The sequence below is a fragment of the Mesoplodon mirus genome, assembly GCF_964341445.2.
Source record: "Mesoplodon mirus genome assembly, chromosome: 7".
NCBI lineage: Eukaryota > Metazoa > Chordata > Mammalia > Artiodactyla > Ziphiidae > Mesoplodon > Mesoplodon mirus.
In genome coordinates this window covers 117,098,849-117,113,388 of record NC_138983.1, presented here as the reverse complement: position 1 = coordinate 117,113,388, position 14,540 = coordinate 117,098,849, and the positions used below count along the sequence as shown (strand labels likewise).

The following is a 14,540-nucleotide window of genomic DNA, read 5'->3' as shown; positions in this document are numbered from 1 at the left end:
ATGCTAACCACCCAGATTCAGTATCAGATCCCACAGGTGTAGGGCTCACTGTTCCACAAGACTGCCTTTACAGACACCAGGCAAAAGTGAGGTCCCCAGGCTACCCACACTTCTGACCAACTGGCTGTAAATTCAGGGGTTCCCATGACCCCTCTCAGGTTCAATAATTCTCTAAAACAACTCAGAGAACCCAGGAAAATGCTATACTTAACTACTACAGTTTCATTTTAAAGGATACCCATAGGGCATGGTCTAGAAAGGAGCACAAAGCTTTCATGCCCTCTCTCTGGGAGGCCAGGGCATGTCACCCTCATCATTGTGCTACTAATCAGGAAGCTACACTGAGCTTTGGTGTCCAGAGCTTTGGGGGGAGTCTCATTATGTAGGCATGGTCAGTGGACTAAACCACTGACCATGTGATTGAACTCAATATCCAGCCTCCTTCCCCTCCCAGGAGTTTGGATAGCTGAAGTCCCAATCCTCTAATCATGTGCTTGGTCTTTTTGGTGACCAGTCCCATTCTGAAGCTACCTAGGAGTCTCACCATTAATACCTCATTAGCATAAAAAAGACTTCTTTCTATCTCTCAGGAAATTCTAAGGTTTTCAAAACTCTCTACCAGGAACCAGAGACAAAGATCAGGTATATTTTTTATAATATCACAACACCTCTGAGAGCCTTGGAACTGAGGACTACCTAAGTCACCAGGCTTGATTCAAGGGAATGAAGTAGCAAGATCAACCTCACTCCAGAAGGTTTGGGACAAATACTTGAGTATTATAGTATGTGTTAACCAAATCCCATATAATTTAGTTCATAGTATATGATAAGGGGATATTTGAAACAGGCACAGTGTAGTCTCTCTCTGATTTCTAAGGGTTTTTTTCCACATCTTTAATGTGAGCTAGTGGATAGCAAGAAGTAACATGCATCAGATGACAGTGCACCAGCTAGAGAAATATAAGAGCTGTTTCCCCTTCATACCCCACCCCACCCCCATTCTTTCTCCTTCCCAAAGAGTAACAAGAACCTTCTGCCATCACCTATGTCACTGGTACCACTAGCACTGCAGCTATGGAACAAGCACTTGTCACCTACGTGGGCTGAATAAGTCCTGAAAGGAAAATGGCTTGTCTTCTGCCCATGGAGGAATTCCTAAAGAATCAGACTTTGAAGGCTAGCAGAATTTGATTGCAGGACTTCGACAGGACTGGGGGAAAACAGAGACTCCACTCTTGGAGGGCACACACAAAGTAGTGTGTGCATCGGGACCCAGGGGAAGGAGCAGTGACCCCATAGGAGACTGAACCAGACCTACCTGTTGGTATTGGAGGGTCTCCTGCAGAGGCAGGGCATGGCTCTGTCTCACCGTGAGGACAGGGACACTGGCAGCGGAATTCTAGGAAGTACTCCTTGGCATGAGCCCTCCCAGAGTCTGCCATTAGCCCCACCAAAGACCCCAGGTAGGCTCCAGTGTTGGGTCACTTCAGGCCAAACAACCAACAGGGAGGGAACCCAGCCCCACCCATCAGCAGTCAAGCAGATTAAAGTTTTACTGAGCTCTGCCCACCAGAGAACCACCCAGCTCTACCCACCACCAGTCCCTCCCATCAGGAAACTTCACAAGCCTTTTAGATAGCCTCATCCACCAGAGGGCAGACAGCAGAAGCAAGAAGAACTACAATCCTGTAGCCTGTAGAACAAAAACCACATTCACAGAAGGATAGACAAGATGAAAAGGCAGAGGGCTATGTACCAGATGAAGGAACAAGATAAAACCCCAGAAAAACAACTAAATGAAGTGGAGATAGGAATCCTTCCAGAAAAAGAATTCAGAATAATGATAGTGAAGATGATCCAGGACCTCGGAAAAAGAATGGAGGCAAAGACTGAGACGATGGAAGAAATGTTTAACAAAGACCTAGAAGAATTAAAGAACAAACAAACAGAGATAAACAATACAATAACTGAAATGAAAACTACACTAGAAGGAATCAATAGCAGAATAACTGAGGCAGAAGAACGGAAAAGTGACCTGGACGACAGAATGGTGGAATTCACTGCTACAGAACAGAATAAAGAAAAAAGAATAAAAAGAAATGAAGACAGCCTAAGAGACCTCTGGGACAACATTAAAAGGCAACAACATTCGCATTATAGGGGTCCCAGAAGAAGAGAGAGAGAAAGGACCCGAGAAAATATTTGAAGAGACTATAGTTGAAAATTTCCCTAACATAGGAAAGGAAATAGCCATGCAAGTTCGGGAAGCGCAGAGAGTCCCATACAGGATAAACCCAAGGAGAAACACATGAAGACACATAGTAATCAAATGGGCAAAAATTAAAGACAAAGAAAAATTATTGAAAGCAGCAAGGGAAAACAGACAAATAACATACAAGGGAACTCCCATAAGGTTAACAGCTGATTTCTCAGCAGAAAGTCTCCAAGCCAGAAGGGAGTGGCATGATATACTTAAAGTGATGAAAGGGAAAAACCTACAACCAAGATTACTCTACCTGACAGGGATCTCATTCAGATTCGATGGGGAAACCAAAAGCTTTACAGACAAGCAAAAGCTAAGAGAATTCAACACCACCAAACCAGCTTTACAACAAATGCTAAAGGAACTTCTCTAAGTGGGAAACACAAAAGAAGAAAAGGACCTACAAAAACAAACCCAAAACAATTAAGAAAATGGTAACAGGAACATACATATCGATAATTACCTTAAACGTGAATGGATTAAATGCTCCAACCAACAGACACAGGCCTGCTGAATGCATATAAAAGAGACCCATATATATGCTGTCTACAAGAGACCCACTTCAGCCCTAGAGACACATACAGACTGAAAGTGAGGGGATGGAAAAAGATATTCCATGCAAATGAAATCAAAAGAAAGCTGGAGTAGCAATACTCATATCAGATAAAATAGACTTTAAAATAAAGAATATTACAAGAGACAAGGATGGACACTACATGATGATCAAGGGATCAATCCAAGAAGAAGATATAACAATTATAAATATATATGCACCCAACATAGGAGCACCTCAATACATAAGGCAACTGCTAACAGCTATAAAAGATGAAATGGACAGTAACACAATAATAGTGGGGGACTTTAACACCTCACTTACACCAATGGACAGATTATCCAAACAGAAAATTAGTAAGGAAACACAAGCTTTAAATGACACAATAGACCAGACAGATTTAATTGATATTTGTAGGACATTCCATCCAAAAACAGCAGGTTACACTTTCTTCTCAAGTGCACACAGAACATTCTCCAGGATAGACCACATCTTGGGTCACAAATCAAGCCTCAGTAAATTTCAGAAAATTGAAATCATATCAAGCATGTTTTCTGACCACAACGCTATGAGATTAGAAATGAATTACAGGGAAAAAAACGTAAAAAACACAAACACATGGAGGCTAAACAATATGCTACTTAATAACCAAGAGATCATGGAAGAAATCAAAGAGGAAATCCAAAAATACCTAGAGACAAATGACAATGAAAACACGACGATCCAAAAGCTATGGGATGCAGCAAAAGCAGTTCTAAGAGGGAAGTTGATAGCTATATAAGCCTACCTCAAGAAACAAGAAAAATTTCAAATAAACAATCTAACCTTACACCTAAAGGAACTAGAGAAAGAAGAACAAACAAAACCCAAAGTTAACAGAAGGAAAGAAATCATAAAGAACAGAGCAGAAATTTAAAAGAAATAGAAACAAAGAAAAGAATAGCAAAGATCAATAAAACTAAAAGCTGGTTATTTCAGAAGATAAACAAAATTGATAAACCATTAGCCAGACTCATCAAGAAAAAGAGGGAGAGGACTCAAATCAATAAAATTAGAAACGAAAGAGGAGAAGTTACAGCAGACACCACAGAAATACAAAGCATCCTAAGAGACTACTACAAGCAACTCTTTGCCAATAAAATGGACAACCTGGAAGAAATGGACAAATTCTTAGAAAGGTATAACCTTCCAAGACTGAACCAGGAAGAAATGGAAAATATGAACAGACCAATCACAAGTAATGAAATTGAAACTGTGATTTAAAATCTTCCAACAAACAAAAGTCTAGGACCAGGTGGCTTCACAGGTGAATTCTATCAAACATTTAAAGAAGAGCTAACACCCATCCTTCTCAAACTCTTCCAAAAAACTGCAGAGAAAGGAACACTCCCAAACTCATTCTACGAGGCCACCATCACCCTGATACCAAAACCAGACAAAGATACTACAAAAAAACAATATTACAGACCAATATCACTGATGAATATAGATGCAAAAATTCTGAACAAAATACTAGCAAACAGAATCCAACAACACATTAAAAGTATCATACACCATGATCAAGTGGGATTTATCCCAAGGATGCAAGGATTCAATATATGCAAATCAATCAATGTGATACACCATATTAACAAATTGAAGAAGGAAAACCATATGATCGTCTCAATAGATGCAGAAAAAGCTTTTGACAAAATTCAACACCCATTTATGATTAAAAACTCTCCAGAAAGTAGGCATAGAGGGAACTTACCTCAACATAATAAAGGCCATATATGACAAACCCACAGCAAACATCATTCTCAACTGTGAAAAACTGAGAGCATTTCCTCTAAGATCAGGAACAAGACAAGGATGTCCACTCTCACCACTATTATTCAACATAGTTTTGGAAGTCCTAGCCATGGCAATCAGAGAAGAAAAAGAAATACAAGGAATACAAATTGGAAAAGAAGAAGTAAAACTGTCACTGTTTGCAGATGACATGATACTATACATAGAGAATACTAAAGATGCTAACAGAAAACTACTAGAGCTAATCAATGAATTTGGTAAAGTTGCAGAATACAAAATTAATGCATAGAAATCTCTTGCATTCCTATACAGTAATGATGAAAAATCTGAAAGATAAATTAAGGAAACACTCCCATTTACCACTGCAACAAAAAGAATAAAGTACCTACGAATAAACCTACCTAAGTAGACAAATGACCTGTATGCAGAAAACTATAAGACACTAATGAAAGAAATTAAAGATGATACCAACAGATGGAGAGATATACCATGTTCCTGGATTGGAAGAATCAATATTTTGAAAATGACTATACTACCGAAAGCAATCTACAGATTCAATGCAATCCCTATCAAATTACCAATGGCATTTTTTACAGAACTAGAACAAAAAAATCTTAAAATTTGTATGGAGAGAAAAAGACCCTGAATAGCCAAAGCAGTCTTGAGGGAAAAAAGCGGAGCTGGAGGAATCAGGCTCCCTGACTTCAGACTATACTACAAAGCTACAGTCATCAAGATAATATGGTACTGTCACAAAAACAGAAATATAGTTCAATGGAACAACATAGAAAGCCCAGAGATAAACCCACGCACCTATGGTCAACTAATCTATGACAAAGGAGGCAAGGATATACAATGGAGAAATGACAGTCTCTACAATAACTGGTACTGGGAAAACTGGACAGCTACATGTAAAAGAATGAAATTAGAACACTCCTTAACACCATACACAAAAATAAACTCAAAATGGATTAGAGACCTAAATGTAAGACTGGACACTATAAAACTCTAGAGGAAAACATAGGAAGAATACTCTTTGACATAAATCACAGCAAGATCTTTTTTGATCCACCTCCTAGAGTAATGGAAATAAAAACAAAAATAAACAAATGGGACCTAATGAAACTTCAAAGTGTTTGCACAGCAAAGGAAACCATAAACAAGACGAAAAGACAACCCTCAGGATGGGAGAAAAGATTTGCAAAACAAATCAACGGACAAAGGATTAATCTCCAAAATATATAAATAGTTCATACAGCTCAATATTAAAAAAAAACCCAACCCAATCCAAAAATGGGCAGAAGACCAAATAGACATTTCTCCAAAGAAGACATACAGATGGCCAAGAAACACATGAAAAGCTGCTCAACATCACTAATTATTAGAGAAATGCAAATCAAAACTACAATTAGGTATCACCTCACACCAGTTAGAATGGGCATCATCAGAAAATCTACAAACAACAAATGCTGGAGAGGGTGGGGAGAAATGGGAACCCTCTTGCACTGTTGGTGGGAATGTAAATTGAAACAGCCACTATGGAGAACAGTATGGAGGTTCCTTAAAAAACTAAAAATAGAATTACCATATGACCCAGCAATCCCACTACTGGGCATATACCCAGAGAAAACCATAATTCAGAAAGACACATAGCACCCCAATGTTCATTGCAGCATTATTTTCAATAGGCAGGTCATGGAAGCAACCTAAATGCCCATCAACAGATTAATGGGTAAAGAAGATGTGGTACATACATACAATGGAATATTACTTAGCCATAAAAAGGAATGGAATTGGGTCATTTGTAGAGACGTGGATGGATCTAGAGACTGTCATACAGAGTGAAGTAAGTCAGAAAGAGAAAAACAAATATCGTATATTAACGCATGTGGAACCTAGAAAAATGGTACAGATGAACCGGTTTGCAGGGCAGAAAGTGAGACACAGATGTAGAGAAGAAACGTATGGAACCAAGGGGGAAAGCGGCAGGGGGGTGGGGGTGGGGGTGTGATGAATTGGGAGATTGGGATTGACATGTATACACTGATGTGCATAAAATGGATGACTAATAAAAATATATATATCCCCTTCTCTTATACTAATTCAATTTATTTCCCTATCTCTTGTCTTTACATTGCTTATAAATCTTTGCCTTCTAACTGGAAAGCAAGAATGTTAAATTTGTTAATATAATAGTACATACTGTATAATAATAATAAAAAGGAGAGAGAAAAAAATAGACGAGGAGAATAAGGAAGGATATGGCCAACAGAGGGAAGGAAGGAAAGAAAGACTTTTATAAAACCACCCAGAAGTTCCTCTGAGTTCTGTTTCCTAGTAAATTGTCCTAGATTGAAGCAGGTGCATATAAATAAATAAATAGAAAAACTGATGGTTTTAATTCTTAATGATCCTTTGTGACTATTTTAAACATACTTTTTCTGTTAAAAAATTGAAATATTTTTACATGTATTAGAGCAATAGAAAAAGGTCTGAGCCTATTATTAAGGAATTACTGAATTCTTCTGGATCAGGTTAAAGGTAAAATAATATTAATACATGCTCAAATAGTAACCATTATAATCTTTTTATCTTTTTTTAAGTAATTCAGACTGGCACTCCATTAAAAATATGTAGGGCTTATTTTTAAAGTAATATATAAACAAAAAGTACAAATATACATAATGTTTCCATAACTATATTTTTACAGTTTATTATTCATAGCTACTGTGTATTAATGCATCAAGTAACTACATGAAAGGGAACTAAAGCTCACATCTGCTTATTCTGATTTGTGATAATAATTTTAAAGAACTCTGGAAACTCAGTGAGTCAATGAATTAGCCTATAGGGAATTTCTTCTGTACAATTCTGTATTATGTAGGGAACATTTTCTTCAGCTGTTTTTTTCCCCTAGACGTTAATCTTCCTTACAAACTAATTGTATTACTTGCATAAGCATAGGAGGAAAATAGCAGAACCAGGCAGTTTCTGAGCAAGATTATTTGACATTGAAATAAGTGACAGGGCCAAGTGTGAGACATCTGGAATTCAAGCAAATCAAACTTGCTTTAGATCTGCATATTTGTATAATTTAAAGTTATCTAGGAATTCATTTAAGAGGTCATCTGTTTTCATTTAAAAATTGGTTTAGGCTTTACCAGCTAAAGAGCTTAAATTTAGAAGTAGCATTGGACTGCAGTCACGTGTCACTTATTCTTTCATCCTGCGCAGGATGTCTCAAAAAGCTAGAAGGGTCAGTTCTTTTATCTACAAACGAATAAATTAATTCAGTAGAAAGGATTTCACCACACTTCTCCAACATCTTTAAAGTCCTTGGTTGAAGCAACCGGGCGTTATAAAGTATTGAGCCCAGCTTCGCAGAAAGTCCCTTCGGTTTCCCTCCCGTCCCAAACCCTTTGCCTCAAAGCCACTGGCAGCCGCTGTGAGAGCTTCTAAGAGGTCCAACCACGTTCACATTCCCCGACTTTGGATCTCTGGGACTCGGAAAGGTCAGGGACGCACCAAAGCTCGGAGCTGAGGGGCGGGGCCAAGAGGCGGGACGAAGGGGGCCAAGCCCCGCCTAACAAAGCGGAACTAGATTTACGTCATTTCTGTCTGCAGCGTTACCTGGGGCACAAGTGGAGCTCAGGCCGGCGGCGATTGGCAGGTGAAGGGAATGGTGGGGAGCGGTGGCCCCTCCCCGAGCGGTGGCCCCTCCCCCTCAGCCGGTACTGCTCACACTCGGCTTGCCTCTGGGGCCGCTGGGTCTGAGCCTCCTCTGGTTCGGTGTGTTGATGGCCCCAGGTCCTTGAGGTCCCCGCCCTATCCAGCCCTCTTAATTAAGTTTCGTTTCTCTGAAGCCCCCATTGGGCATCTAGCCTCTTGTTTAAAGTCTTGGCCAGGATTAACCCCTTCCTCCGTGTTTCCTCTCCTTGCCCTCGGTGATCTCGCGTTCCTCTGGTTGAAGAGCTCCCGGCCCATCCTTCGCGCTCTCAGTGCCCCACTCACCGCGCAGATACTGTCTAGTCCACTTTCAGGCTGAGCGGGAAATACTTAATGTACCTCACGTGTTTTTCTGGACTTTTTTTCTGTTCGATTCATGAAATGGTTTTCCGTCTTTTCATTTCATTATTTAGAGATGGAAAGGACAAAATCGTTTTTAAGGAGGAGGCGAAGCAGCTTTTTTTTTTACCTCTTCCGCTCTTATAAAGGCCCACAGAAGAAAAGGGAAAAGCGAAATTACAAAATTGATAAAGATCGCGAAACACATTTGTTTATTCAATAAAACAGTAGGGGAAACAAAATGGGTAGCATAGGTTCTAATACCAGCAAATTAATTTTTTTTTTTTTTTTTTTTTTTTTTTTTTTTTGCTGTACGCGGGCCTGTCACTGTTGTGGCCTCTCCCGTTGCGGAGCACAGGCTCCGGACGCGCAGGCCCAGCGGCCACGGCTCACGGGCCCAACCGCTCCGCGGCATGTGGGATCCTCCCGGACCGGGGCACGAACCCGTGTCCCCTGCATCGGCAGGCAGACTCTCAACCACTGCGCCACCAGGGAAACCCCAAGCAAATTAATTTAAATTCTATTTTCAAAGTTTTAAAGAAGTAAATGGAACTTAGATTTCAAAGACTTACCTTGTAATCTTTTTCTCATGAAGCCTGAATAGATCAGCAGAGCCATGATCTATTATAATAAAAGTTTTTGAATTGGGATAGATAAAAATCTTATCTCTGAATCTGCAAGTGGAACCCGGATGTAAAATCCTCATGACCTGAACAGTGGCTTGATAGTACTTTTTAGTATCTTAGAATTTCTGAAGTGTTTTCACATTAATTTATTTGGAGCCTCATAATAACCATATGACATCAGTATTGTTTTTTATTTAAGGCCAGCAACTGTCCCTACCCCCTTTTCTTCTCTGGACCTTGTCGTTTTAAACTACTCGAAAGACTTTACCCTTCATAGCTAGCAACATCTTAATGTGCCTTAATGTCTCCCATATTTAAAAAAAATTCTGGAATCCATTCCCACCTTCCAGCAAATACCCCTTATCTCTGCTCCCTGACAGCACTCCAAAGAACCGTTTACATATTCACTGTCTCAGCGTTCCCACTTCCTCAACACAGGCTTTCTTCCTTGCTGCTCCAATAAGCAACTTTAGTTGGCCAAATCTAATTCTTTATCCTCCATTTACCTGACTGTCCACAATTGAGCACTTCTCTTTCCTGAAATGTGTGGAACTTCATCATTCCTCAGTAATGTGAGTCATTTCTGAGTCAGGTAATAATTTTGAATACTGAAAAATATTTCATCACTATTTTGTGCTATTCATAGTGTAATGGTGACATGTGGAATTAGTCTGCGTTAACATTTTCAAATGCTACTATCTTAAATCTCGACAACCAACAAAACAATAAATCAAGCCCTGATTTGTAACATTTGTCAATTTCTATAATATAAATACTCCCACACTGGCCAATTTCAAGCTACCAACATGCCTCAGGAACTGGAAAGATATGTGCAGTAATGCACCATGCTATAGTTTCCACCATACAGATACCAGTAGATAATATGCAGAGACCAGTAGTTCTCAACCTTGGGTGACTTTGCTCCCCAGGGGACATTTGGCAATGTCTGGAGATATTTTCGATTGTCACAACTGTGTTACTGCATCTGGTGAGTAGAAGTCAGGGATTCTGCTAAACATCCTATTGTGCACAGAACAACCCTCACAACAAAGAACCCAGCCCAGAACATCAATGGGTCACTGTTGAGGAACCCTGCAATAAAAATAAATAACCGCAAGAAAATAAATAGTAGTAAAAAATAGTGTAAGAGAGGAAAAATTTTCTTCTATACTCTCAGGTTTGGTGCTTGGAGCCTGCAAATTAAACCGACAAACTACAGATTAACAGGAGAAAAGACATACAAATTTTATTTGATGTTAATATTTTAATTTTACACATATACAGGAAAGGAAGTGAAAACCCAAAGGGGAGCTTAGCCCTTGGAGCTTGTATATTATTTTAACAAAGTTGATAAATTTGTGAAGTGACAAGACAAAGGGAAAGAGATTTGGATTTCTAGAGGTGGTAAATTGTGGGAGGGTAAATATTTGGGGAAAGCTCATGGAGGGTAAGGGTTATTTAAGTAAAGCTGGTTTGTGCAGACCCATCTCAGTGCCAATGATAATGGTTATTTTGTCTCCAGTGATAATGGTTGTTTTTCTCCTCCTGGTATGGGAGAGAAGAGGGGGAACACCTTCAGACGAGGAAATGTATGTCCTGCTTTTAGGCAGATAAAGGGAGGATAGAGAGCTTTTCCTACATATGCTATTTCTCAATTACCTTAAGCTCAAAATAATCCTTATGCCAAAGTAGCATATTTTGTGGTGGTATATTCTGATCTCCTTCAATCGTATAGTAATTAGTAAGTGATGAGTTTTGAGTGTGTATTACCTTTATTTTATTTAATTGTAAGCTTAAATAATTTAATTTTAAAAGAATGACTGTGTTTAAAAACTAACTCACAAAATTCTCAAAAATTTAAAATTTGGCTCTACTGAACCAAGTCAGCTCTAGTACATTGCCAAACCATGCCTGTCAATTTCCCATATAATTACAGCCTCTCCTGCCTATTTCTTTTACCTCACCTCCCACTCTTCTGTCTCTTCTCTGCGCTCCAGTGGCACAGTGTTCTTCCTTTCTACCACTTCAACACACCAAACTCCTTATCTCAAGGCAGTTTTATCTTTTGTTCCCTGTGCCTGGAACCCTCTTCTACCATTTTCCCATTGCTCCCTCTTTGCATCATGAAAAGTAGTGTCTCCTAATTAGAGAGGCCTTCCTTGGCTGTTTGTACTAAAATACCCCGTGGTCATTCTTTATCCCTACTCTTTTATTTTCATTGCACATGCACTTCTTTTGGTTTCTACAGCCATAATTTAAATAACATGTTATTCTACTTATTCTTGATTTCTTTTTTTCTTATTTTTTAAATTAATTTTTATTGGAGTATAGTTGATTTACAATGTTGTGTTAGTTTCTGCTAATAAAGTGAATCAAAGTGAATCAGTTATACATATACCTATATAGATTCTTTTCCCATATACATCATTACAGAGTACTGAGTAGAGTTCCCTGTGCTATACAATAGGTTCTTGCTAGTTATCTATTTTATATATAGTAGTGTGTATATGTCAGTCTTGATTTCTTTTAGATTTGGCTATTTTCCGGTAGCCTCTTAAAATATGAAATGAGAATTTAGCTCTCTTACGCCAACCATATGGACATATACACACTGATCCTCTACCCTCATCTTCCTAATTAAAAAAAAAAAACGTCATAACACTAAGTAGGTTCCAAAAATTTAATTGCATTCGATGTAAGGATGAGTTATTACAAAGCACACTTGACCCTGAACAACGTGGGATTAGGGTTGCTGACCACCCCCTGCAGTTGAAAATTCGAATACCACTTTGAACTCTCCCAAAACTTAACTACGGTAGCCTTGCTGATAACATAAACAGCTGATTAACACATATTTTGTATGTTATATGTATTATATACTGTATTGTTATAATAAAGTAAGCTAGAGAAAAGAATGTTATTACGAAAATCATAAGGAAGAGAAAATACATTTACAGTGCTGTACTTTATTTGTTGGTGCCATGAGTTTACATCATCTGTTTACACGATGAATTGTCCTCCTGTCATACCTTCAACATTATTGTCTTATGTGGTACAAAGCCCCATAGACATTTTATGTATTACTAACACTAGACATCAAAAATGAAGATAATGTGAAAAAAATCATATTAATCTACAGGTATAATGATTCATGCATTGATAATGAAGGGCAGAAATATGATTTATTTATGGTCGCCTAGTGTAGTTGATACGATGGCTTCACAGTAGCCTGGCCTATACACTAATGAACGAATTATAAAATTTTTATGTTGTACAGTGCTAGTCATATTCATAGTACAGCACTGGAAACCTTGTTAACATTTTTAAACCACTTACCTGTGATGATAGACATATTCAGTTTCTCCAATTACAGGGAGAATGAGGCACACTGTAATGGTTACTAGATTTTCACGTGAAGACACTCACACACATAACAGAAAAGTTTATTAACTCTACAGCATGATGATTATTTACTATTCATTAAGTGGTAAGGTATCATCATAAAGATCTTCATCCTCACCATCTTCACGTTGAGTAGGCTGAGTAAGAGGAGGGATTGGTCTTTGCTGTCCCAGGGTGGTAGAAGCAGAAGAAATACAGGAGGTGAAAAGGGAGGTAGGAGAGGCCAGCATACTCAGTGTAACTTTACAGAAATAGGTCATAATTTCTGTCTGACTTTGTGCTTTTTCATTTCTCTAAAAATGTTTCTACATGGTTCTAATCCTTCTTCCACTGTTTACTTTAGTTTCAGTGCCCATAGCATAGAAAAGTCCATGTTGTAAAAAAAAGCCAAAAGCAGTCTTGAATAATAAGAACTCTTCTGCCAGATTGTCTAAATGTCAATTTGTTTTCTGGCACTGCTTCTTTTACGTTTTCTTCCTTATCACCTGGAACTGGTTCAGAAACACTCATCTCCATCAAGTCGCCTTCTAATTCTTCTGATGTGGTGTCTATTAGCCCTTGAATGTCGCAAAGATCCATATCGTGCAACCCTTTACCCCCTACCTTTTTTGCCATATCCACAATCCCTTTCATGATTTTCTTGACTGGCTCTGTAATAAATCCTGTGAGGTCATGCACAACATCTGGACACAGTTTTCTCCAGCAGGAATTTATTGTTTCAGGCTTGATGGCTTTCGTTGCTTTTTGTATAACAACAACGATGGCATCTTTTATGGTGTAATCCTTCTAGACTTCCACGATGGTCTCTCTATTGAGGTTCTCTGATAGAGGTTGACAATCCTTTCCATAGAGTACCATGTGTAATGAGCCTTCAAGGTCCTTATTGACACCCTGATCTGGAGGCTGAATTAGAGACGTTGTGTTTTCGGGTCAAGTAGACCACTTCGATGCATTCAGTGATGAACTCATGGAGTTCTGAGTGACCAGGGGCATCCCTTATTGGCAAGGTACTTCCTGACTTCAGAGACAAAGCATTGATGGAATCAATTCAGTAAAATTGTGCTGGTTGTCTGGGTCTTCTTGTACAGCCAAAAGACTGGCAGGTGGCATTTATCTTTTCCCTTCAATTATTAAGGGTTAGCAAGTTTATAAATAAGGGCAGTCCTGATCATAAACCCAACTGCATTTGTACAAAACAGTAGAGTTAGCCTATCCCTTCTTGCCTTAAATCCCGTACTCACTTCTCTTCCTTACTAATAAATGTCCTTTGTGGCACTTTTTTTTTTCAAGAATAGGTCACTTTCATATGCATTTAGAACCTGTTCAGGGAGATAGCCTTTCCTTTCTCTTCAGCGGGCATCTGAACTCATCTGCTGCCTCTTAGTTGGCAGAAGCTGCTTCTCCTATTATCTTTACATTTTTTAAAGCCAAACCGTTTTCTAAAATTATCAAACCACCCTTTGCTGGCATTAAATTCTTCAGCTTTAGATCCTTCACCTTCCTTTTGCTTTAAGTTGTCATATAATGACTTCACTTTTTCTTGAATCATATTAGAGTCTGTAGGTATGGCTTTCTTATAGCAATCCTGCCCCCACATAAAAGCTACATTTTCAATATAAGACAAAAAGGTATTTCGCAAAAAGTGCAAGGTTTTCACATCTGATGGCATAGCTGCAGTGACAGCTTCATGAATTTCCTTTCTTTTCCTTTTCTTTTTTTTACAGTGGTCCTTACACTGGATTCATTTATCTTAAAATGGCAGGCAACTACAGCTGCAGACCTCAATCTACAGTACGTATTAAGCAATTCAACTTTTTCTTGTAAGGCCATGAACTCTGTT

General features: G+C 38.7%; 1 protein-coding gene across 1 annotated transcript in view; it reads left to right on the top strand.

Annotated features, from left to right (window-relative positions):
- Positions 1-1,354: 1,354 nt before the first annotated feature.
- Positions 1,355-14,540, top strand: part of LOC309808944 (protein MFI) — a gene marked incomplete at its 5' end in the record, with an annotated part of 43,783 nt that continues 30,597 nt past the window's right edge. Inside the window, 2 exon segments of the mRNA XM_082629504.1 lie at positions 1,355-1,406; positions 8,232-8,277. Coding sequence (XP_082485630.1) covers positions 1,355-1,406; positions 8,232-8,277 — 98 coding nt within the window.